Source organism: Ornithorhynchus anatinus, chromosome 3 (genome assembly GCF_004115215.2).
Source record: "Ornithorhynchus anatinus isolate Pmale09 chromosome 3, mOrnAna1.pri.v4, whole genome shotgun sequence".
In the NCBI taxonomy this organism is placed as follows: domain Eukaryota; kingdom Metazoa; phylum Chordata; class Mammalia; order Monotremata; family Ornithorhynchidae; genus Ornithorhynchus; species Ornithorhynchus anatinus.
In genome coordinates this window covers 37079088-37105766 of record NC_041730.1, presented here as the reverse complement: position 1 = coordinate 37105766, position 26679 = coordinate 37079088, and the positions used below count along the sequence as shown (strand labels likewise).

General features: G+C 39.3%; 1 protein-coding gene across 1 annotated transcript in view; it reads right to left on the bottom strand.

Annotated features, from left to right (window-relative positions):
• Positions 1-26679, bottom strand: part of LUZP2 (leucine zipper protein 2) — a 344353-nt gene that overhangs the window by 56336 nt on the left and 261338 nt on the right. The window contains exon 8 of the mRNA XM_029059088.2: positions 9071-9145. Coding sequence (XP_028914921.1) covers positions 9071-9145 — 75 coding nt within the window. The remainder of the gene's footprint in view (positions 1-9070; positions 9146-26679) is intronic.

The following is a 26679-nucleotide window of genomic DNA, read 5'->3' as shown; positions in this document are numbered from 1 at the left end:
AACACTCAGTCAATACACTGAATGAAACTAGGGGATTAAAAAACTCAAGTACTTCCCCGACATGGCAAATAATCGGAATAGGATTAGGGAAATCCAATTTCAGGAAGCACTCCATGTCTCTATGAAATCCCTATTTGGCAAGCACTCCAACTCACCCTGTCCATCTGAATTCCCTCCTACGGTTTCTTAATCATGAAAGAGTCTATTACAAAATGCTTACATTATTCTGCCAGCAGTATTTATTGGATAACTAAAACAGGCAATTTTTCTGACCAAATGCAAGGACATCATGATGAAACAAAAAGGAGTCAGACTTTGAGTGGGAGAAAAAGCTGGTCACTAGAAAGGTGGAATCAGAGCAGCTGAAAAGCTGAAAAGTCATAATATATTTTGATCTGGCAGGAGAAAACCAAAGAGTTTGTTCAGGGTAGCAGCATGGCCTAGTGGAAAGAACAAAGGCCTGAGTTAGAAGACCTGAGTTCTAATCCTAGCTCTGCCACTTGTCTGCTGTATGACCTTGAGCAAGCCACTTAATTTCTCTGAACCTCAGTTTCATTATCTGTAAAATCAAGATTAAATATCTGTTCTACTTATTTTGACTGTGAGCCCCAGGTGGGATGGTGACCATATTCAACCTGATTATTTTGTGTTTACCCTAGTGCTAAATATAATGCTTGGCACATAGAAATCACTTAGAAAATGCATTTTTAAATTTTTATATTATTACTATTATTATTATTATCAGTGACCCCCATGTGGTCCTGAGCAATTGTATAGCAGATGATAGTGGAAAAGGAAGTTTACCCACATGGCTAGAGACAAATTAAATACTGATATAGGACTGTAAATGTTCAAGGCCGATTAGACTGTAAGCCCGTCAAACGGCAGGGACTGTCTCTATCTGTTGCCGACTTGTTCATCCCAAGCGCTTAGTACAGTGCTCTGCACATAGTAAGCGCTCAATAAATACTATTGAATGAAAGGCTGACTCAGAAATCTGAGGTTATTATTGTCCATATCAACCAGAGTATCAAAGATACCAAATCAAATAAAATTCAAGAACTAAGGGATTTCACAACATTTACTGGACTATAAATGCTTGTCCCACCCCAAGTAGTAAATTGTTATCTTATTACTGAGGGCATAGAAATTTCAGTTCCGATGCTAACCAAATACATTTTCTATATCTTACTGCTGGGGAGCTAAGTCTGAGGAAACAAACAAGAAACACCAAATTCCCGAAGCGGACTGACTGATATGATGCATAGATACCTCTGAGGGAGACATTTAAATTTGGAGGACTGGTGAACATATCTGTAATTTATTTTACTGTCTGTTACTCCCCCTAGACTATAAGCTCCTTGTGGGCAGGGAATGTGTCTACCAACTCTGTTGTATTGTGCTATCCCAAGTGCTTAGTACAGTGCTCTCCTTAACTAGAGCACTACAGTGCTTAACACAGTGCTTAACTACAGTGCTTAACTCCCATTCTCTCCTAGACCCCCTCCAATCTGGCTTCCGTCCCCTCCACTCTACCGAGACTGTTCTCTCTAAGGTCACCCATGACCTCCTTCTTGCCAAATCCAATGGCTCCTACTCCATTCTAATCCTCCTTGACCTCTCTGCTGCCTTTGACACTGTCGACCATCCACTCCTCCTCCATACCTTATCTCACCTTGGCTTCACTGACTCTGTCCTCTCCTGGTTCTCCTCTTACCTCTCTGGCTGGTCATTCTCGGTCTCCTTCGCTGGAGCCTCCTCCCCCTCCCATCCTTTAACTGTTGGAGTTGCTCAAGGGTCAGTTCTTGGCCCTCTTCTGTTCTCCATTTACACTCACTCCCTCGGTGAACTCATTCGCTCTCACGGCTTTGACTACCATCTCTACGCAGATGACACGCAGATCTACATCTCCGCCCCGTCCTCTCCCCCTCCCTTCAGGCTCGCATCTCCTCCTGCCTCCGGGACGTCTCCACCTGGATGTCGGCCCGCCACCTAAAACTCAACATGAGCAAGACTGAGCTCCTCATCTTTCCTCCCAAACCCGGTCCTCTCCCAGACTTCCCTATCACCGTGGATGGCATGACCATCCTTCCCGTCTCTCAGGCCCGCAATCTCGGTGTCATCCTTGACTCGTCCCTCTCGTTCACCCCACACATCCTATCCGTTACCAAGACCTGCCGGTTTCACCTCTACAATATCGCCAAGATCCGCCCTTTCCTCTCCACCCAAACGGCTACCTTACTATTACGGGCTCTCGTTATATCCCGGCTAGACTACTGTGTCAGCCTTCTCTCTGACCTCCCTTCCTCCTCTCTCGCCCCGCTCCGGTCTATTCTTCACTCCGCTGCCCGGCTCATCTTCCTGCAGAAACGATCTGGGCATGTCACTCCCCTTCTTAAACAACTCCAGTGGTTGCCTATCGACCTCCGCTTCAAACAAAAACTACTCACTCTAGGCTTCGAGGCTCTCCATCACCTTGCCCCTTCCTACCTCTCCTCCCTTCTCTCTTTCTACCGCCCACCCCGAACGCTCCGCTCCTCTGCTGCCCACCTCCTCACCGTCCTTCGGTCTCGCCTATCCCGCCGTCGACCCCTGGGTCACGTCCTCCCGCAGTCCTGGAACGCCCTCCCTCCTCACCTCCGCCAAACTGATTCTCTTTCCCTCTTCAAAACCCTACTTAAAACTCACCTCCTCCAAGAGGCATTCCCAGACTGAGCTCCTCTTCCCCCTCTACTCCCTCTGCCATCCCCCCTTTACCTCTCCGCAGCTAAAGCCTCATTTTCCCCTTTTCCCTCTCCTCCTCCACCTCTCCCTTCCCATCCCCACAGCACTGTACTCGTCCGCTCAACTGTATATATTTTCGTTACCCTATTTATTTTGTTAATGAATTGTACATCGCCTTGATTCTATTTAGTTGCCATTGTTTTTACGAGATGTTCTTCCCCTTGACGCTGTTTATTGCCATTGTTCTTGTCTGTCCGTCTCCCCCGATTAGACTGTAAGCCCGTCAAACGGCAGGGACTGTCTCTATCTGTTGCCGACTTGTTCATCCCAAGCGCTTAGTACAGTGCTCTGCACATAGTAAGCGCTCAATACATACTATTGAATGAATGAATGAATGCTCTGAACACAGTAAGTTCTCAAAGATATGCCACTGATTGATTGTTGACAACTTTGATTATTCCTTGTAACAGATGAGCAATAGAATCAATTTCTTAAGCACAGTTCGCAATCCTGAACCATTTGGTGAAAACATATAAGACACTAGGGAGAATCAAGAAAAAAATGAGACAAATTATATCACCTATTGTGCTTAGCTATTCCTGTCAATATTTTAAATTCATCATGTATACTCCAATGAAAAGCTAAAAAAAATCACAGGAAATTCAAGGCTGACTCAAAAATTCTGAGGTTATTATTAAACATATCAACTAGAGTATTAAAGATACCAATCTCTTTTATCAAATAAGATTCAAGAACTAAGGAGTTTCACAACATTTCTAGGATGTTTAATGAAATCTAAAGACCTGACCAGCAAACCAGTGAGACAGATAACATTAGTGAGTGAAAGCTATCTGTAAAGAAGACACTGAAATGAACTAAGCATTTAGTTTTTGAAAGTGATCCCTTTCGGCAGCTTTCATGATGGCAGTCTAGAACCTCAGGAATCTAGAACCCCAGGAACCTAGAACCTCAATAGTCTAGAACCTCGGTGATCTAGAACCTCAGTTATCTAGAGCCTCAGTGATCTAGAACCTCAGTAGTCTAGAACCTCAGGAACCTAGAACCTCAGTAGTCTCCTTGAGCGTTGGAAAACTAGAGCTTTGGGAAACTTGAGCCTCGGCAGTCTAGAACCTCAGGAACCTAGAACCTCAGTGATCTAGAACCTCAATGGTCTAGAACCTCAGTGTTCTAGAACTTCAGTAGTCTAGAACCTCGGCAGTCTAGAACATGGGGGATCTAGAACCTCAGGAACCTAGAACCTCAATGATCTAGAACCTCGGTAGTCTAGAACCTCAGGAACCTAGAAGCTCAGTAGTCTCCTTGAGTCTTGGTGATAGAGCCTCAGGAACCTAGAGCCTCAGGGACCTAGAGCCTCGGGACCTTGAGCCTTAGTGATATAGTCTCAGGGACCTTGAGTCTTGGGAACATTGAGCGTTGGAAAGCTATAGCCTTGGGAAACTTGAGCCGTGGCAGTCTAGAACCTCAGGGATCTAGAACCTCAGGAATATAGAACCTCAGGAACCTAGACCCTCAATAGTCTAGAACCTCAGAACCTCAGGAACCTAGAACCTCAGTAGTCTCCTTGAGCCTTGGTGATAGAGCCTCAGGAACCTAGAGCCTCAGGGACCTTGAGCCTTGGGACCTTTGAGCCTTGGTGATAGAGCCTTGGGAAACTTGAGCCTCGGCAGTCTAGAACTTCAGGAATCTAGAACCTTAGGAACCTAGAACCTTGGGGACCTAGAACCTGAATAATCTAGAACCTCCGTGATCTAGAACTCGGTAGTCTAGAACCTCGGGAACCTAGAAAACCTAGGAAAAGGTAGGATTAAGAAATGTAGCACATTACTAATATGGCACTAGTTCAAGGAAACCTTTTCTCTTATTGAGAACAGAGTGCAGTGAAGAGGGCGGTCACTCAAGAGGCTCAGTAGTCTCCTTGAGCCTTGGTGATAGAGCCTCAGGAAGCTTGATTCATGGGAACCTTGAGCCTTGATGGTAGAGCCTTGCCTAAAGCCTTAGGGAACTTGAGCCTTGGCAATCCAGAACTTCATCAACCTAGAATGTCAGTAGTCTAGAACCTCAGGAACCTAGAAACTCAGTAGTCTAGAACCTCAATAGTCTAGAACCTCAGGAATCTAGAACCTCAGTAGTCTAGAATCATGGGAACTTTGAACCTTGGTGATAGAGCCTTGGGAACCTAGAGTCTCAGGAACCTTGAGTCTCCTGGCTTTCCTGGTTCCTGATGTTCTGACTCCTTAGGTTCTGGACTCCAGAGGTTCTCTACTCCTGAGGTCTTGGGATCTTGAGATCCCAGGTTCCTGAAGTTCCCTGGCTCATGAGATTTTGGCCTCTTGGGGTTCCTGGTGTCTGATGCTCTGGATTCCTGGGGTTCCAGGCTTCTGAGTTTCTAGGTTCCTAAGGTTCGTTGTAACTGAGGTTCTGGACTCCCAAATTTCCAGCTTCCTGATTTTCCAGGCTTCTGAGGTTCTGGACTCCATAGGTTCCAGACTCCTGAGGTTCCAGACTCCAGAGGCTCCAGACTCCTGAGTTTCCAGTGTCTCTTCATTGTCATATTTATTAGACATGATTAAATGCCAGAGGCCTCAGGTATCTCCACATGACCAGATGAAGAAAAGAAGAAAGGAAAAGGTAGGGTTAAGAAATATAGCACATTAGTAACATGGCACTAGTTCAAGGAGACCTTTTCTCTTACTGAGAACAGAGTGCAGTGAAGAGGGAGGTAACTCAGGAGGCTACTCTATTTTAAATGCCAGCAAATAGATTTAAAATCAGACAAGGTCTAGAATTAAATTTTCCAATTTGAGTATATGCTCCCAAAATGCCATTTGACTAAAAGAGAAAATATTATTTAGACAAACTGTTTACTGAAAATAACTTTCCTGGTAAATAGACATTAATTTATAACTCCAGTTTGCTATATACACTTGAAAATCCTGGATAAAATATGATTCCAATAATTTGCAAATTACTGAATTCTTCCCTTTATTGTCTTTGCATTGAATCTCTGATATGACCAGTTTCCTCATGATGTTTCTTCATTGCTCTCAAATACTGGGTTGCTGTAGGACACTTCTTTGTCAACCTCTGGCATGTTATGTTTATCGGTGGCCAGCTTGGGTCATTTGCCAAGGCCCTCTGCCATTTTTGGTACTGACTTTTTGACTGGTTAGATATCCTACAATCAGGTCAGACACAATATCTGTCCCACCCGGGGCTCACTGTCCATGTAGGATGGAAAAAAGGAAATTAATCCCCATCTTTCCACTGAGAAAACTGAGGCAATGAGAAGTTAAGTGTGCCCAAGGGCACACAGCAGCTAATCAATCAGTAGAACCCAGGTCCATTCGGACCTTTGTTCATTTTTATTTTTATTTTTAAATGGCATTTATTAAGTGCTGACTTGGTGACATTAAGCACTGGGTTGATACAGGCTAATCATGTTGGACACAGTTCCTGTCCCACCTGGGGCTCACAATTATAATCTCCATTTTACAGATGAGGTAACTGAGGTACAGAGAAGTTAAGTGACTTGCCCAAGGTCACACAGCAGATAGTTTAGAACTAGTTTACATTGCCTCATTGTCCATTGCCCCAACCAAAAGCAGATCCTAACCAAAATTCTTGAGTTGACTCAGGATAATGGCAATAAACACGTGCATCCCCCTTTCGTTACTTCTGATCTTATTGGCCAGGAGCAGCAGTTCTGTTCAGATAATGGGACTGACAAAGTCATGACTTTAGGACCTTGTTTGTCTTGTTAAGGTAAATGTATGTTAAAGGAATGAGTCCGCATCTTAAAGAAACTTACATTCTAACAAACACTGAAATTTAATAAATATCAAGCAACCTGGTTGATAATGATAACAATAGAATAATAAAACAGGGACTGGTTTTTGATACTATTTATCTTGATGATGCTGTCTTGTTTTTGTTTTGTTCTGCTTTGCTTTGCTGTCTTTCTGCCCCGTTTAGACTGTGAGCCCCTCATAGGGCAGGAATGGTCTCTATCTGTTGCCAAATTGTACATTCCAAGCGCTTAGTACAGTGTTCTGCACATAGTAAGTGCTCAATAAATACTACTGAATGAATGTTTTAAGATAATGGCCAGGTTATCATCTTCTAGAACTCCTTGGGCACCAGTCATCAAATCAGGGAAAATAGCTTTTCAAGCTCACTGTCCTTGAACAGAGAGAGGCAGCGTGGCTAAGTGGAAAGATCATGGGAAAGTGGAAAGAGTTAGAGATCATGGGTTCTAATCCCGGCTCCGCCACCTGTCAGCTGGGTGACTTTGGGCAAGTCACTTGACTTCTCGGTGCCTCAGTTCCCTCATCTGTAAAATGGGGATGAAGACTGTGAGCCTCAAGCGGGACAACCTGATGACCCTGTATCTCCACCCGTGCTTAGAACAGTGTTTGGCACCTAGTAAGCGCTTAACAAATACCAACATTATTATTATTATTATTATTATTATTATTAAACAGAGGAAGTGAGTTTTAGTAGGTCTGGAGAGGTGAGGTGATAAATCTGACTTTCATCTCCGTTCTTCAATTTACTGCCCTGTTTGTACATAGAGAGAAACTGGGGATAGGTTAAAGGGGTAGTCATGTTGGAGCAGAATCCCTGAAGGAAATGCTACCTCATGGATGGGCAAGAGGAAAGATAAGAGATGAGAGAGGGGGAAATAAGAGAGGGGTTAATTAGTCAAGGAGACAGTCTAGATAGGAGTCAGGATCAGAGAATTCTTGGGATGGCAGATTCAAATATTTTTAATCCACCATCCCCTAATAGACATAGGGTTAAGAACCTGATAAACCTCTATGGTGTGTGCTCATTGTGCTGGAAAATATGATGGACACAAAACATCCCAAACTGGCAGAAGCTCAACATGCAGGCATCACTAATGCTTAGTAGAAGTCCCTCACAGTGTTCAATTACTGACTTCATACTGAGAGGATGGCTTTATAGTATTTCCTTCAATTAGAAAAATATGTTTTTAAATATGATATCATTTTAAATTAATTATCCCACATTCTCTGTCACAGAGAAACAAACTGATCTCAGAAGAGGAGCTTGAATGCTATACACATTATTTTTATGGTAAAAAAAAAAAATATTGGGCTTTTGTTTTTCTTCATGAAACCAGTTTAAGAATTGGAAATAATTTGGTGGGCAGGGTAACAATTTGGATATCCAAAACCACTTTTAGAAGTAAATTCTACATCATATAACACAAATTTTGACTTCTTTCTATGATTTTTCTTTCAGAAGCCTAACAAAAACTATTTTTAACTTGAATATTCCCCTCAGTTGAACAAGAAATTAATAAAAGTCTTGTCATGATACCATGATGCCTGTTTCAAGTATATTTGCATTCAAGGAAGAAGGTATGCTGGACACAAGAACAAAAACAGCCATCTCATAGTGTGTCCAAAATCGAACTCTAAGGTGATTGACAGCCCATAAACAGGAATACAGAGTGAGCTGGATTTTGTTTGAAGACATTATCACAAAATAGCTGGCAGTGGCTGCATTATCAATCAACTTAAACACCTTATTCAGAGGGTCATCTTAAAGAATAATGTAAAGCAGAATGTGACTAATAACAGATCCTGTATTCCCCTCTTGAATGTAATGAATGGGAGAGAGAAAATTAAGCACTGTATTTTCTCCAACAAATTTGATATTTTCTCTCATGACCATGGTATCTACCAAGAAACCCCATAAATTTATAGGGTGTTGATGTATTGGTAGACCATGCCTTATAAAATGGAATCCTTATGTAGGTCTTGATGTCAGTGATCCAAAGATGGGCTCATTTTTGGATATCTTCAATTCCCTCCCTATTATTTCCATCTACCAAGGGAAAGCAGAGCAATTACTCACAAGATCAAGTCCAGATTACTGTCATTTCCCCTTCCACTTGCTACACTCCAGTCTCCCCTGGTTTCTACTTTCTTTTGTGCCTCTGAATCTTGGAACTCTGCTTGAAGTAAAGTTCTGAAAATGAAAAATGTTCCTGACATTTTCCACTTCATAATGCAATCAGTGAGAGGTACAGTGTTTTCTCCTAGCCAGTGTTTTAAAATATGCTTATTTGCAGAAATACTGAACAAAGACAAAATCAACAACAGATGCTCAATGCATTTGCTTATTGTAACCAAATAGGAAAAAGGACTGGAAGCCAATATAGTTTCCTAATGAATCCTGCATGCACCTCAAATGCATGGCAGATTTAACTGACATTATTGGGGAAAAGCAATTACTCCTACTATCTTGGGTTGTTAAACTAAACAAAAATGTTTGACACATGCAGAAACTTTCTCACCTCATCAAGAGCTGCTTTTTCCAATTCATCTTTAGCTATTGCTAGTTTTTGTTCCAGATCAGTTAACTGTTGAGCCTGTGGGAATGAAACAGATTTGATGATATCTAAGTTAATCAAAACCTCTTAAAATCTGTTTATTTTGTCCAAAGGAGACAAAGGACATAGGAGACATTAGAGACACTTTTATTGCTGAAATGTACTTTCCAAACACTTAGTTCGGTGTTCTGCATACAGTAAGCTCTCAATAAATACGATTGAATTCATTCACAATTCGGCAATAGATAAAGACAATTCCTGCCCAGTGATGGTCTCACTGTCTCAATGGGATGAATGCAAACATTTTACTGTAAGAAAATATTTCATTTAGGAAAGTTGTTCATTTTCCAAATATTTGATTACAGTTTATATAGATTCTTGATGACTTGACGTTTGCCAAAATACAAACTCTAGCTAATGATTTTGAATCCACTTCATTTTTTCAGCAACAAATGATCTTAAGCGAGGTGTAGAAAAGTGTGAATCGAGAGATTTTTTTTTTCATTTGAAAGAACATTTTAGAGTGATAGTCTTAAACTACGAGTTAACTTGGATTCTGAGCAAGCAAAGATATATCCTTTGCTTGCATGCACTCACACACACACACACACACATCTATTTACTTATCGAAGTTTTTAAATTTACTTACTTTGCATTTACTTACAATAATTAGTCAAATCAATGAACCACTTGAAATGGATACTGGGTAAACTTGGACAGCTTAGTTGTTTGTAGTTTGAACCAAGCAAATTTACAAATACACTAAAATTGGAATTCTCTAACCCATTTTCCTGCTCTTACTGACCATCATATGTAGTTGCAATTCATCCAGTATATGCTCATTTTAGATACTATGCTATTCTTGGATTTACACCAGAATACTGGTGATATTTACTACTGCTTCTTCTAATGATTACATAAAGAAATGGGAAATAATACATCTTTGATTGATATTCCAGTGTCCCAGTTTCCAGTAAGATTAGAAAATAATTCTCACCCATCTGTTCCATTTAACCTGTTGTCAAAACAACCTCTAATAATTGGCAGGTCTTATTGTCTTTGCCTCTTTTTATCCTCTATCATTTAATATCCAGAAAGCTGAGTATAGTTGGTAATAACAAAAATGAGTGGATAAATGGAGGAAAATACATTTTCTTGTACAAACTACACATCTCAAAACAGATGTGATGCTTAGTATTCATTCATTCATTCATTCATTCATTCAATAGTATTTATTGAGCACTTACTATGTGCAGAGCACTGTACTTAGCACTTGGAATGTACAAATTGGTTACAGAGTGAGACAGTCCCTGCCCTTTGACAGGCTTACAGTCTAATCAGGGGAGATGGACAAACAAGAACAGTAGCAACAAATAGAATCAAGGGGATATAGAATCAAGGGGATATAGAATCAAGGGGATAGTACACAGGGTTCTGTACAAAGTAAGCAGTCCATAAATACCATTGATTGATTGCTATGAAAATTGAAGTCAGGTGAATTTTTTTTTATTTATAAGATATCCAATACAAAATTATTTTATAGCAATCCACTTTTTACTATTATATTAGCTCATGGTTTCAAGAGAATAACCTTTGCTAAAGATGATTGATACTCATTAAAGCAAGTATACCTTACTTAAGAGTTTTCACAGTATAGTCCAAAGAATCCCGAACCTTCTTGTCCAAAAAGACCACCTCCAAAAGCTAAACTAAGTAGTTGTCTGTCCCATTCTTAAATATTTAAAGAAAAAGAATCCATGAATTGATTTAGTTCTACCCATTCAAAATATTTGTCTAATACTAATGTTCAGCTGCATCATAAATTAAATGCCTTGCTAAACCCCTAGAATTTACTCCAAATAAATGCTGTCTTAGGCTGCCCCAAGAGATGTATGATGCATATTTTATGCACTAATCAGAAGTGAAAATTTGAGGTTTTGGAAAATCAACTTTAAATTTTTTAAACCCCCAAAAATGGGGAAGAAATGACCCAACACTACACTTGTCCCAGTAAATGTGTATTCCACCAAGACAAAGTGCAATTTACTTCAACACTATACCAAATAACTACGTTAAACAGTAGGAATTAAATGGGTTACCATGGTGTCACAGGATTTTGATTACTCTGGGATGACATAGGAGGTGATATTTGAAGCATTGGAAAGGCTTAAAAACTGAATGTTTCTATTATATCTAGGGGTCATTTATTGAGAAAGTGATCCATTTGATGCACTAATTGGCTTATTGGCCTTCTCTAATCTGTCAATTCACTGTGAGCTGGGAATATATCTGCTAATTCTGCTAATATCTACCCTCCCAAGCACTTAGTATAGTGCCTGGCACATAGTAAGTGGTCAATAAATACCACTGATTGGTGGAATCCAGGTCTCACAGGTTTATCATAAGTTCCATATTTCTTATTCTTCAAAATGCTTTCAATTATCATCTGTAGAATGCTTCCCAAAATCTACTAGCAGTGTTCCATCTCCACTGGAGTGCTTACTGTATGTAGAGCACTGTACTGAACACTTGAGACAGTGCAATATAACACAGCAGGTAGTGACATTTACTGTCCACAATGTACAGCATGGCCTAGTGGAAAGAGCATGGGCCTGGGAGTAGAAGGGGCTGTTTTTAATCCTAGTTCTGCCAAATGCTTGCTATGTGACCTTGTGTCTCATTATTATTAATTATTATTATCTGCCAGCTGGGACTCTGGCCACCAGGGCTGATGGTTTCCAACTGATGAAGCACTTGGGACATCTTGTATGATGGAAGGGCTCAGTAAGAATCCTAAAAGCATCTGGCTAATGAGGATGGCAAAAATCCAGGTGGCTACTGAAGCAGCTATCCTGCAAATGTTTGCTGGATTATAGTACCATGGCAAAGTGATAACCCCATGCACTGGTTACTTTAACTGTAAATGTATGCACATAAAACTTATGCATGCACTTTGCAATTAACTCCACTCCTGCCACCTATTTATTTGTGGTACTTTCTACTTAGTGAAAACAGTATGCAGGGATGAAAGTGAGAAAATTAATCAATTCCCTCCTGCAGGTTCTCACTTCTGAAGTTTTTGTAATGAAAACAAAGCTAACAGGTAGTCATAGTATACTCTCTAAAGTGCTTAGTCAAGTACCTACTTAGTATAAATGCCCAATAAATATCATTGATTGATTGATTTATGACAAGAGACTCCAACATCATCTATTCAGTAACCAATACCCTATTCCTCAGGAACAATGGGTGAGGATTTACGCTGCACCCTCACTTCAATTCCCATTGTTTCCTACAAAACATGCAGCATTTGCATTGTGGAACATGAGTTTCAAACTGGAGAACCTATTATGGCCAGCAATGACTGATAGAGTCTGAGTGAATACAAAAATTAGACCTAGCTCCAAATTTAGACAATGGCACGTCCTTTGAGGATGACATGTGAAGAAGCTATTGCTTGGCATGTTGAATTGTGTTTTCATTTGTTTTTTAAATGGTGTTAATTGCTAACTACATGCCAGGCATAGCAAGCATTTGAATCCAGGTCCTCTGACTCCTAGGCCCATACTCTAACCAATAGGCTAAGCTGCTTCTCATTTAGAAAATATATTTCATAGTGATAGGTTTCTTGGGCAGTGAACTTCCAGGAAAATAACTGAAGACCCCTAACAGTTGTTAATTGCAGAAGTGAGTATTTATTGTGAAGTCCTGAGCAGTTATGTGAATTTAGACTACATAAACTTTTAGGAATCATGATAGAAAGGAGATCAAAATTGGAATGTTCATGTTTCTCACCATTTAAAACAAAAGGAAAGCAGATAAGGCTCAAGCATAAATGCCATAATATGGGTTTTACTAATACTATTTATGAGTTGAAATGAAATGGTCTCCACAATTTAAAACTCCAGTTTCTGTCATTTGTTTCAGCAAACCGAATAGAAAATCGTGGACCTATCTTTTAGGTTTTTGAAGGAGAAGTGAAGAAAGGGCATAGGACCAGATGGTTATCTTTTCCAACCGAAATTTTAATGAGGCATTATACAATTTTTGCATATGAATAACTCCACAAGGTTTTAACTCATCAGTCAGTCATAAAGGACACAACACTGTAGGCTGGTGCATATTTCAGAAAAAGTGATTACTACTGCTATTTTCCCCATGGCTAACAATATCCAGATGTCTCCATTCTTTCTATTCTGTTCCCAAAGCAATTTTTCCTTCCCTGTAGTTTATTACTTTGGGCCTAGTATATCATACAAAAGTGAATCTCTTAAAATGGAAATGCTTGAGCATTTCAGAGTGAATCAAATAAATAACTGCTTTGTCACTGCTACAGTAATCATTGTTGCTGCCATGAATCCCTCTCCTCTCCTCATGCCATTTAAGGGAACCATTAAGAATAAGACTAAATACTGAAATCCATCTATTTTTCTACATCCAATTTTAAACTCCACTATAACCTTCCATTTCTTACCTCCAGCACGTCTACCTGGATATCTGGCCAACACCTATAGTAAATCCAAAACTTAATCCCTCTCTTCCCTTCCAAAGCCTCTCCTCCATCTAACATATATCACAGTTGACAACAGCTCCATTCTTCACATTTCTGATGTCTACAGCCTAGGTATTACCTTGATAGACATGTTCCCTGCCCACAAAGAGCTTACTCATCCAACTGATGTTGTTGCTGCTTTTCTGCCTCTGATATATATTTTTTTCCTGGGCTGATGCAAACTTCCCTTACAGTGAAAGGATCATTTTACACTTCTCTGCAATTTTAAGTTTTATTCTTCTCTCTCCTCTACTGATCTACCCTCCACAGTGGTGACTAGCTGTGCCTCATTTTGATTTCTCCTACTACTGATGTTGTGCTCACAACTTCTGACTGGAACATTTTCCTTATTTTATCCAGGAGACTACTGCTCTTCCCATCTTCAAAGTCCTTCTGAAATCACAAATCCAGAAAACCTTTCCTGATTCATCCCTCATTTCCCCCTCCTATTTCTTTGCCTAATGACACTTCAGCAGTTCCACATCACCTGAACCCTTGGATCCTCACATCTTCCTATAGCTTTATGTGCATATTTTTAAACTCTATATTCTTTCTCCATACCTGTAATTTATTTTCATTTCTCCCTCCCCCACTAGATTGTAAAAAGTTGTATATAATTAATACTAACGTTCCGTATGTATTCATTAAGGACAGGGATCATAACTACTAATTCTATAGTTCTCTTCAAAAATATAAACAGAGAGGGAGATGGAGAGGGAGAGAGAATTTAACTGGAAAAGGAAGGAATAAAGACAAAATACTAAATATTAGTAATTCAGATAACGATCCCATATTTTCTGTCTGGGAAAGTAATAGAATGGTAATAATGTCTTTGAGTTTTACGCTACTGAATTTTTCATTTCCCTAAATTTGTGCTTTATATTGGGAGCTTTAATTGTAGCATCTTTATCCTTCATCCCTTCTTGAAGCACTTTGGAAGATAGGAATAAAGTTAAAAATATTAAATTTAAAAATAGTCTGAAATTCTGTAGTGCATATAGCACATCTAGAGACATTGCAAAGAAGTATATTTAAGGACCGGAAAGAAACTTAATCAATAAATCGCATTTATTGACTGCTTACAATGAACAGAGCATGCTATTAAGCTCTTAGGAGTTGGTAGACATATAATGAGTAAGTAGACATTTTCCCTACCTACAAGAAACTTACAGTCTACAGGAGTCTACATTCTGATTTCATTGACTTCCCTACCCGTTGCCCTTGCGAGTTATTTCAGACTTTTAATTCTCTTTGTCAGACCCCCTGCCTCCTTGTACCTCCATATCTTGCCCCTAATGACCTAGCCATGTACTATATTGAAAAAATTGAATTCACCAAGCATGATCTCTCCAAATCTACCCTGATCCTCTCCAGTTCTCCCTTCTCCTGCCCCTTCTTCCAATCTCTCAGCTTTCCCTCAGCTTTTCAAGAAGAGATATCCCACCTTCCTCAAATTCTGTCCTGTCCACCTGCCCTTCCAGCCTCATCCCTTCACACTCGTTCAAAATATTCACTCCCTCCTTTCTTCCTCCCTGACCACCATCTTTAACTGTTCACTCTCCAATGACTTTTTCACCATTGCTTTCAAACATGCTCATATATCCTTTATCTCAATAATAATAATAATAATAATGACATTTATTAAGCATTTACTATGTGACAAGCACTGTTCTAAGTGGTGGGGAAGTGGGGGTACAAGGTAATCAGGTTGTCCAACATGGGGCTCACAGTATTTATACCATTTTACAGATGAGGTAACTGAGGCACAGAGAGGTTTATGACTTGCCCAAAGTCAACCACAGCTGACAAGTGGTGGAGCCGGGATTAGAACCCATGGCCTCTGATTCCCAAGCCCGGGCTCTTTCCACTGAGCCATGCTACCCTTCCTTGACCCCATGACTGCCTCCAGTTCTCTACCTGTCTCTCTTCTATCTATCCTCTCCAAACTCCTTGAGGATTTTTCTATTCCCATTGCCTCCATTTGATGCTCTCTGATCTGGGTTCTTCCCCTTTCATTCCACAGAAACTACCCTCTCCAAGGTCCCAAGTGATCTCTTTTTTGCTAAATTCAATGGCCTCTTCTCTATCCAAATCTTCCTTGACCTCTCAGCTGCCTTCGGCACTGTTGATCACTCCTTTCTCCTGGAAACATTATCCAACCTCAGCTTCAATTACACTGTCCTCTCCTGGTTCTCCAACTATCTCTGTGGCCCATCATTTTCAGTCTTTTTCACAAGCTCCTCCTCTGTTTCCCACCCCCTAACTGTGGCTGTCCCTCAAGGCACAATACTGAGTCCCCTTCTATTCTCCATTCATGCCCACTCCCTTGGAGAACTCATTTGCACCCATTTGAACTCATGCTTCAACTACGATGTCTATTCAGAAATCTACATTTCCAGCACTGGTTTTCCTCCTACTCTGCAGTCTCGTGTTTCCACTGACCTTCAGAGCATCCCTACTTAGTTGTCCCACCCACACTTCATGCTTATCATGTCGAAGACAGAATTCCTTATCTTCTCACCCAAGGCCTGTCCCCTACCTGTCTTTCCCAGTATTGTAGAAAGCAGCATCATTCTCTCTGCCTCAAAATCCTGTGACCTTGAAATTGTTTTCAATTGCTATCTCTCATTCAACTCATACATGCAATTTGTCACCAAATCCTGTCAGTTCAACATTCACAACTCCACTCTTTCCTCTCCATTTAAGCAGTTACCACATTAATCCAAGTGCTTATCCTATTCCACCTTGACTACTACATCAGCCTCCTTGCTGACCTCCCTGCCTCCTATTTGTCTCTATTTTAATCCATACATAGTACATTCTGTTTCACAGATCATTTTCCTACAAAACCACTAAGTCTACATTTCCCCATTCCTCAAGAACAGAAACTCTTTACCATTGACTTTAAAGCACTCAAACCCCCTGTCTACTCCTACTTATTTTACCTCCCTGATTTCCTACTGCAACCCAACCCACAAACTTTAATCCTCTAGAGTCAGCTTACTCCTTTTACCTTGATCTCATTTACATCAGTGATGACTCCTTGATCATGTCCTGCCTCTGGTCTGGAATATGTTTTTTCTTCATACTTGACAGAGACTCACTCTCACCACCTTCAAGCGCCTTATTTAAAGCACATCTCTTCCAATATGGCTTCCCTAACAAAGTCCTTGCTTCCTTTACTCCCATTCCCTTCCACAAAGCCCTGGCAATTGAATTACAGTCTTTATTCACCACATCTTCAGGCCCACAGCACTTATGTACATATTCGTAATTTTTCTATATTAATGTCTGCCTCTCCCTCTAAGCTCAGTGTAACCTCAGTGTGGGCAGGGAATGTGACTACCAACTCTGTTGTACTGTACTTCCCTGAGCTCTTAGTACGATGTGCTGCATTCAATAAATGCATTCAAATTAATGCATTTGAATTAATTTGAATTAATGCAAATGAATAAATAAATTCGATGAATGACTCATCACTGGCTTCAAATCTCTCCACCAGCTTTCACCTTCTCAGATATGTGATCTCTTTGCTACTACTCTGAAGTTCATTTTCATGTCTCATTCCTTGACAGTTTTCATGCTGTCCTTTCATATTTCCTTGGTGGCCTCTGACCTGGCTCATACCCTTCCCCCACCCAGGGATCTTTCCCACTCTAAGTTCTCCAGACCATAACTCTCCCCCAACTTCAAAGACTGACCTCTTCCTGGAAGCATTATCTGCCTGGTTAGCTTCCATCATCCTGACAGCCCACTTAGAGCTCTTCCACATCATCCCTCTGGCTTGAAACTTCCTTCTCCTCCTTATACTCCAGATCACCACTGCTCCCACCTTCAAAGCCTTATTAAGGTTACAGCTCTCCAAGAGGCTCTCCCTAATTGTGGCCTCTTTTACTGACTCCCTGTGCCTTCTAAACCACATGGATTCATGCTCTTTGGACATGTAGTATTCACTCCATCCTCATCCCCACAGCTCTGTAAATTATTTATTTATATTAATGTCTATCTTCCCCTTTAGAGTGTACACTCACTGTGGGCAAGGATGTGTCTATCAACTCTGTTGTATTGTATTCTCCCAAGAGTTTAGTATATGGCTCTGGACACAGTAAGCACTCTATGATGCCCTTGACAGATTGATATTGAGTCCCTTACTGTGTGCAGATCACTGCACTAAACACTTGGGAAAGTACTTTATTAATTTTTCCAGACTGTTTTAGGTGATCCTTATTTATATAATATTGCATCATATACCATAATATACACACATTAGTAAATATTACTGATTGATTGATACACATTAGTAAATATTACTTATTAACTGATTTATTGATGGCATCCTCTCTCCCTGTCTTCAGTCTATACTCCTTGATGCTTTATCTTCCTGAAGTATTACTTGACACACATTTCTCCAATCTCAAAGGCATCAAGTGGTGATCCACTTTACTTTGTATCAAGCAGTTACTCCTTACCACTGGCTATAAGGCTTTTAGTGCCTTCTCCATCTTACATATTGATTTTCCTAATCAGCTCCTTGGCAGCTTGCTCTCTTCACTCCTCTCAAGCTCAACATGTACCCATACCTCACCCTAGGTCCTCCTCCCTTCAGCTCCAGGATGTTTCCCAATCCTGGAACTCCTTCTCTATACCTCTCCCAATTTTCAAGGACCTCATAGAAATCACATAATCTTCAGGGAGACTAATCTTGATCAATTCACAACATTCAAATTGCTTCAGACCAAACTCAACCTTAGTGCATGTGCTACAATTACCATTATCAGCCATTATGTATATAAGCATTTTATTTATTAATATAGTTATTTTATTTGGGAATTCAATTTTCATACAGTAATTTTATTATGATATTCTGTATACTACTTATTGCTATATACTTGCTCTTTATTCCTTAATAGTAGGGAATGTGAGGTTTTTTTTAATGCTGTACTCACAAAAGTTCTTAGTATGAGGCTTAGCCCTCAGTAAGTGCTCAATAAATACTAGTGACTGATTTACCCTAATAATTGAACCATCATTCATTTTTTTTCTAACTTTGTTATAAAAGTTCTGATTCTGTTTCTGATCAGACCTGTGATTCTCTCATTTCATTTCTAATTCTCTAAGGGAAAAAGAGACAATATGTGAGTTCAATATACATCATCTTCTTATTTCCATTTTCCATGCCCTCTTGCAAATTAATGGAGGAGATCCTCATTGCATGACATATCATCTTATAGTAATAGAGCTCCAGTTGAATGGAAAAAGCATTTCTATAGGTCTCCCCAAAATTATCATTCTGCATTAAAATCTCATGCTTTTTCTATACCTAGAAAAGAAAGACACTTTGAATGCATGAAATGATTTATTTACTACTTTTGGAGTTAGTCAAACAAGATAACTGTTCACCAAGGTTATCAAATCTTGTTGATGTTTTTTCTTTGTATGTTGCGATAACTCAAAGGCGAATTGGATTTGAAAACTTCAAACTTGACAGGCAATATATTTACTGCCTCAGATGAAATTTTTATGTAAATTAAAGGAGTTATTTTTAGGAAAACTCATCTTTTAAAATTATTTTAAATTGATATACCTTTATACTGTGGTTTTATAGATATTTTTGGAATTCATTTTATTTATTTGCTCATCATTTTCATTTAGGTCCTTAGAAAGGCCTTAACTCTTTTGGACCACCAAAAGACTATTGAAATCATCTTTGCTATAATACACTTATTCAACCCTGATGGATGTAAAGACTGAAAACAAACTCAAAATTCCTTATTTATATCCAAAGATGCAGTAAGACATTGGAAACAATCTGGTGTAATTTGCAGTGAGGGAAATAGCCAGTGGACGAATATTGCTCCATTTGATTAGAGTTAGGATGTTTGAAATGAATTTCAGGGAAAGCTCCAGTCTGGCCAGACAAAAAACAGCAGATGGATCTCACCACCACTTTCCTTGGTGATGAGAGCAGCTCAACTTTTGCATGAAGTGAGCTCCATATTTCTAGAACTAGAAAGACTATTTGAACTTCATTTAAGTAGATTCCCAATAAATCATTGCCCAGAGTGGGAAAACCTGGAGGGTGGGGATAAGATGGAGGGTATGAGCCAATCATCCTGAAAACAAATGATTTTGTTAATCATTTTATAATAAAAGTTCACCCACATCTGATAAAGACTGAATGAGGGTGACTGCTTTATAAAAGAAAATTATTGACCATTCATTTTAGCTGCTTAGCTAGTTGGATGGTGATTTGATCTTATCATCTATGATATGTTATAATATATAACATATGTACATAGTTCATTATGTATACAATGTATATGTAATAAATTAAACAGTATAATCCTTTAACAAACTAACCTAGGTATCTGTTAGTTCAACTTTATAAAGTTTCATTTTAAATTTAATTTTATAAACTATTAAAAAATGACAATTTCTTCTGTTACACCCCACATCACATTCTTAGCTCCAGTCAAGCTAATCTTTCAACTACTCTAGAGACACTCCTATTTGTGGTCCATCATTCATACTTGTCCTTAAACAAAGAGTAGCCTCTCTATTCAACTCTGAGGACCTGCATCTTTACCTTCTTCTGGGACTCCTAAAAGTCACTATTTCCCAAGATGCATTCCCCCAACCAACTTGGTAATGCTCATTCATTCTATCTCTCATTTTAGCACTCATATTATCAATCAATTAATCAATCAATCATATATATTGAGCACTTACTATGTACAGAGCACTGTACTAAGCCCTTGGGAGAGTACCTTATAACAGAGTTAGCAGACAATTTCCCTTCCTTCAAGAAACTTATAGTCTAGAGGGAGAAATGTAAATAAATATTTATTTGTTATGGATTATTTATTTTACTTATTTTATTTTTGTAGATGGTGCTTTCTACAGTGATGGGGGAGTCAGGTGAAGGTTAAGGTTTGCCTGGGAAGTAAAGGAGTTCTGTTTTGGACATGCTAAGTTTGAGGTGTTGGTAGGACATCCAAGTAGTGATATCCTGAAGGCAGGAGAAAAAGTGAGACTATAGAAAGGGAGAGGGATCAGGGCTGGATATGTAGATTTGGGAATCATTCACATAGAGATGGTAGTTGAAACTATGGGAGCAAATGTGGGAGAGGGTGGAAATGGAGAATAGAAGGGAACCAGAACTGAATCATGAGAAACTCCCACTGTCAAAAGGTAAGAGGCAGAGTGGGAACCCACTGAAGAGACTGAGAATGAGTGGACAAAGGTATAGGAGGAGAATCAGGAGAGGACAGTGAAATCAAAGTTCAATAATGTTTCCAGGAGAAAGGGTGGTAAATAGTGTCTTAGGCAGCTCAGAGGTCGAGAAGAATTAGGATAGAGTAGATTGCTGTTGGATTTGTCAAGAAGAAGATCATTTGTGATCTTTGAGAAGCAGTTTCTGTGGAGAAAAAGGAGTGCAATCCATATTGAAGGGGGTTAAGGAGAGAATTGGAGGACAGGAACTGGATTCAGCAGGTGTAGACAACTCACTCAAGGAGTTTGGAGATGAATGGTAGGAGGGAGATAGGGAAATAACTGGAGGGAGACAAGGTGTCAAAGGAGGTATATTTTAGGATAGGGGAAAGATGAACCTATTTGAAAGCTGTGATAAAGAAAACATTGGAGAGCAAAAAGTTGAAAATGATAGTGAAGGAAGAAGAGAGAAGACAAGTGCTTTGATAAGGTGGAAAGGAATGGGTCCGGGGTTGCAGGTGGAGGGTGTAAATTTTGAGAGAAGGTAGGAGATCTCTTCTTGACATACTGGTGGGAAAGATGGGAGAGTTGCAGAAGGGATAGGAGGAGAGGACTGGAAAGGACTAGGTGAGATTTTAGGGAGATCATTTTTCTCAGTAAAGTATGTGGCCAGGTCATCTGTGGCAAGACACTGGGTAGGTGAAGAGACAGGGGGTTTGAGGAGGGAGTTAAACATCTGTAGGGAGTCATTAACAATGTAGAACTAATTTTGATGTGCAGAGGAGAGGGCTGTGTGAAAGTGCTCAAGGATAAACTTTAGGTGGATGAGGTTGGCCTGAAATTTACAAACCTATTTATTGAGTGCTTATTGTGCGTAGAGAATATTATACTCCATGGGAGAGTAAAATATAACAGAGTTGGTAGACACATTTCATGCACAATGAGCTTAGAGTTTGAATTTCCAACAGTGGCACTCTGTACCTCAAGGACCAGAATGAATGAAATGCACTGAAGGTTTAGTGGTATGAGACTGAGCAACTGAGTGGAGTTCCATAGAAAGGGTGGTGTTAAGGGTGTCAATTTGATATTGAAAAGAAGATAGTTTCTGTATGGAGACTAAATGGGGCATGATGATGAGAAAAGTGGATGGGGTCAAAAGATCAGAGGTCTCTGTGGGGAACAGGACAGATTTGCAAGTGAATGGGAGAGAAGGCAGGTGAGGAGGTTGTGGTCAGATCGAGGGATTTTAGAGTTTATGAGAGTAGAGACTGTACAGTAATGACTAGAGATGATGAGATCAAGTGGGTGTCCAAACTAGTGATTGGGCGAGCTTGGAAGGAGCAGGAGATCAGTGATAGAAAGTGGGCAGTGGAAGGATCATCAGGAATATCTCCTTGGATATTGAAGTCCCAAAAGATCAATGTAGAGGTGTAGAAAGGGAGCATGAATATGAGAAGGGGATCAAAGTGTTTTAAAAAATTTGGAGGTGGGGCCTGGAGGATGCTAGAAAATTGTGACTATTATCTAGAGAAACTATAACTAGTATCTCATAGGTGGATGATATGGGCTTCAAAGGAAGGAAAGAGAGGGATGGTACATGGAAGCCTCTCAATTTCATTTCCTCTCAGTTTCTTCATCTCTAAAATTAGGATTCACTATCTGTTCTCTCTCCTATTTATATTGCGGGTCTATGTGGGACAGGGACTGAGTCGAATATGATTGTATTGTATTTACCCTAATGCTTAATAAAGTGTTTGGCATTTATCGAGTGCATAATAGAATTATTTCCATTTTTTTTCAAAACACATACTTTTGCTATTGAGTTCCAAATAGCATAAAAAAAGCAACTGCAAAATAAAATAAACCCGACATCAAAAACCCAGTAGGATTAGTAGTAGCATGCATTGAACACCTAATTTTCACCAACTCTTCCCTTTGACCTTTTCCACTAGGGAACTACCCTTGTTTTCAGAGAGGGAACCATTCTGTTTTATTACTTCTTTTTCTTAGGATCCTCACTGACTTTACTACCTAGATTACCTCCCATTTAATCCTAAAGTCCTCAATTCCTATCAGCCTTTAAATCTTTCTCAAAGCCTATATTTCAACTCTTTCTCTCCATATTCACATGAAAGGCCTGGATGAAAATCCAGTCCTCTTGAACTGTGAAGTAATTTTTGTGGTTCAGTAGTTTGTATTTCTTAGTTTCATTTGCAGGGAAATTTCTTGCATTATTATATCACCTTTCATTCCAAACACTTGAGGAAAATAAACAAGTATCACTGAATCCACCACCAGAAATCAGCCATTCATAAAATAGTAATAGCCTTGCCAACTATAACTAAACAGAAGATGTTCCATGTACTTTACTCTTTTAGCTACCCAATAACACACAAAAAACTTATCACTGCAATTTAATCAGAATTTAATCCCATTTCAGCATAATTTGGTACGTCCACTACTGAGAAGCTGTGAAGATAGTAATAATAAGTGTGGTATTTGTTCAGTGCTTACTGTGTGCCAGGCAATGTAGTATGTGCTGGGGTGGATAGAAACAAATTGAGTTTGACACAGTCCCTTTTCCACGTGGGACTCACAGTCTCAATCCCCATTTTGCATATGAGATAACTGAGGCACAGATAAGTTAAGTGACTGCCCAAGGTCTCACAGCAAGCAAGTGGCAGAGCTGGGATTAGAATCCATAACTTTCAGATTCCTAGGCCTGTGCTCTATCCACTACATTATGCTGCTTCCCGAGATCATAGAAATGTACCAATTAGGTTACTGCCTGTTGAATCTCTCAGGAGCTGCAGGTAAGGAAGTTGTCATTTTCAGAAGTATTTATTCAGCAAGTAACTGAACTACAGTTGGCAGCTCAGTTGGAAAATTAAAGATAAAATTAACTTCACATGAAAGTCCAAAGCTTCTTGGCCTCCTTGGGAGCATGTAGAAATCTTTTAAATTGGATTTTTAGTTAATTAAAGATTCAATAATATTTTCTCTGCTTAGGGCTATGTTAGGGGAAGCGCTATAGCAGATTTCTAACAGATCTAACTAGCTACTGAGAATTAGCACATACTCCAAATGTGTTGTGTCCATCAAGTACTGTATTCATAAAAATAAATGAGTTCAAAAGGAGATTAAAATTCTCATTAACTGGAATGATTAATGAGATATTGACTGATGCTCATATAATGAACAGAGAGCAAACAGAATATAGCATAAGGAAGACCAAATTGAATCTTGGGACTGACTATACCAATCAACAGTACTGAGAGGTTACTGTGGGCAGAGCACTTTTCTAAGTGGTTGGGAGAGACTACAATATGAGAGAGTTGGTAGTCATGTTTCCTGCCCACAGTGAGTTGACAGTCTTTAAATAAAGACTATAGTGATGAAAATTTGAAGCAGCCCACGTTGTTAACCTAATGGAAAAATACAAATGTTAAATAATTTTTCTTTGGGAAATAAAGGTTTTGCTGGAAGGAAGCTTACAAACACCATTCTTGAAGCATTGTCCTCATTCATCTGTGGTTAGGCTCTGTTATTTTGATAAATTGAATTTCCTCAAATTGAAGTAGCTATTCATTAAATGGCTGACCTTTTCTTTGCTAAAATGATTGCATTAAGATGATGGGACTAGTGCTTGGTACATAGTAAGCCCATAAATACTATAATCATTTTAAGGATTTAGTACAGTGCTCTGCACACAGTAAGTGTTCAATAAATACCATTGATGGATTGTTTAGGTTGGCAAAGCCTAACCAGTGGAAACCAGAAGACCACTAGATCAAATATAGCCTCCTCTCCACTGATCCTAGATCACGTAAATGTCTTAAACACAAGAAATGGAACCTCTAGGGCTATAGAAACAAGAGTGAATAGGGAAATTGCTAGTGAGTAGGTTATAGTAGGGCCAAAAGCTGAAAGAACATCCAGTTACCACAATAATATGATCCTTGTGGGTAGAGAAGGTGATTGGGCTACAGTTGTACTTTTCTAAGTATGAAATACAATGCATTATATTCATTAGGAATGTATGAAATGCCATTACTCCTACTGTCCCAGGAAAAGTATTATTCTCTGAATCCGTTTTATCCATGTCACTTGTATATGCATGTATAGCCCAAACTGGAGTGTTTCCAAATCTTAATGTAGACGGCCATTGCGCACATTATGACAGTCAGGTACAGGTGGTAACACTGGATCCTTCCCTTTACAAACAGTTCTACAGAACATGAAAATATCAAAGAGAGGTGCAAATGATAAAGAAGGAAAAAAACACATGCACAAATAGAGACATCCAAAAATGTTGCTGAATCCTTTAAGAAGCAAAATAAAGGGCAGATTAGGAAATATGAAGTTAGCTAGTAACATTTAGAAATCTATGCCTATGTTCCCATTTATAGGGGGCTAAGGATTTCTCTATAGGCAGGGAGTGGGTCTACCAATTCTGTTATATTGTATTCCCCCAAGTGCTTAGTACAGTGCTCTGCCCATGGTAAGCTCTCAATAAATACCACTGATGGATTGATTCCTTAATACCTTCTAATAATAACAATGGTATTTGTTAAGTGCTTACTATGTGCCAAGCACTGTTCTAAGCGCTGGGGTAGATACAAAGTAATCTGGTTGCCCCATATGAGGCTCACAGTGTTAATCCCCATTTTACATGTGAGGTAACTGAGGCACAGAGAAGTTAAGTGGTTAGCCAAGGTCACACAGGAGACAAGTGAAGTAACTGGGTTTAAAACCCATGACCTTCTGACTCTCTGGCCTGTGCTTGGTTCACTATGTCATACTGCTTGTTCCTATTGTGATAGCTAGATCTTAAATATGTGGTGAAATGGCACCATGTATCATTCTGTAATTTCTTATGGATGATTCATTTAGAGTAAAATAAAAAGGAGTTTAATGTATTGTGGGATTTATAGGGTTTAAATGACAGGGGATATGATCAGCCAAACCAGGTCTGTGGCTATGGGAGGAGTCCAAAGGTAAACATTGCCTGGGGTTCAAATGGGGCACCTCAGTCACTCCCAGAACATTCTTGAGCACACATCAGTTTTTTCATCTTCACTACTAAAATTGATATTTTTTCAGTTCACTGATACTCTCCACTATTGATCTTTGTGGATCGTGTCCTACTCCTGAATAGGAATTTTCATTTCTATGGGGAATTAAATGGTTCAAAAAGTAAAATGGCCTGAATTGTGGGATTTACTTTCCACTCTCCATATTCTGGGTTAATTTCTCTATCCTCTGCTCTATTTTTGCTTTAACAGCATAACCATACATGATGGGTTCTCTTTTCTATTTCTGAGATCACATTCCATATATTTTGTCCATGATTTCTGGTTAAGGGTTTAACCTTCTGAAATGCAGAATGATCATACATGTATTGTCTTCAAACTGACCACACAAGTGTTTGCACAGTATTTGAAATGCTGAGTTACTGAGGTCTTATAGTCTGGTGGCATCATCTTTTTATGTGGTTATGAAAAAAAATGAATTTGTACTAAACCCTAAAGAGAACACTCAATATGCAAGAGAACTTTGAAAAAATGAAGGCAAATAAATGGTTTCTCTCCCATGTTTACTTTGTGTTAACATTAGTATATTTGACTGAGACATCACTGAGATGCCACAAAAATTGAATCAATGTCTATTATGTCTAGACATAGAAGAGCATTTCAAAAAATGCCAGATGGGTCTGCATGGCAGATCCTAAAAAGGAAGAGAAAATTGTTTTCTTTTGATTTTGCTTTTACCTTATTCCTGTGATAAGAAAAATTGTCTTTGGTGCAGT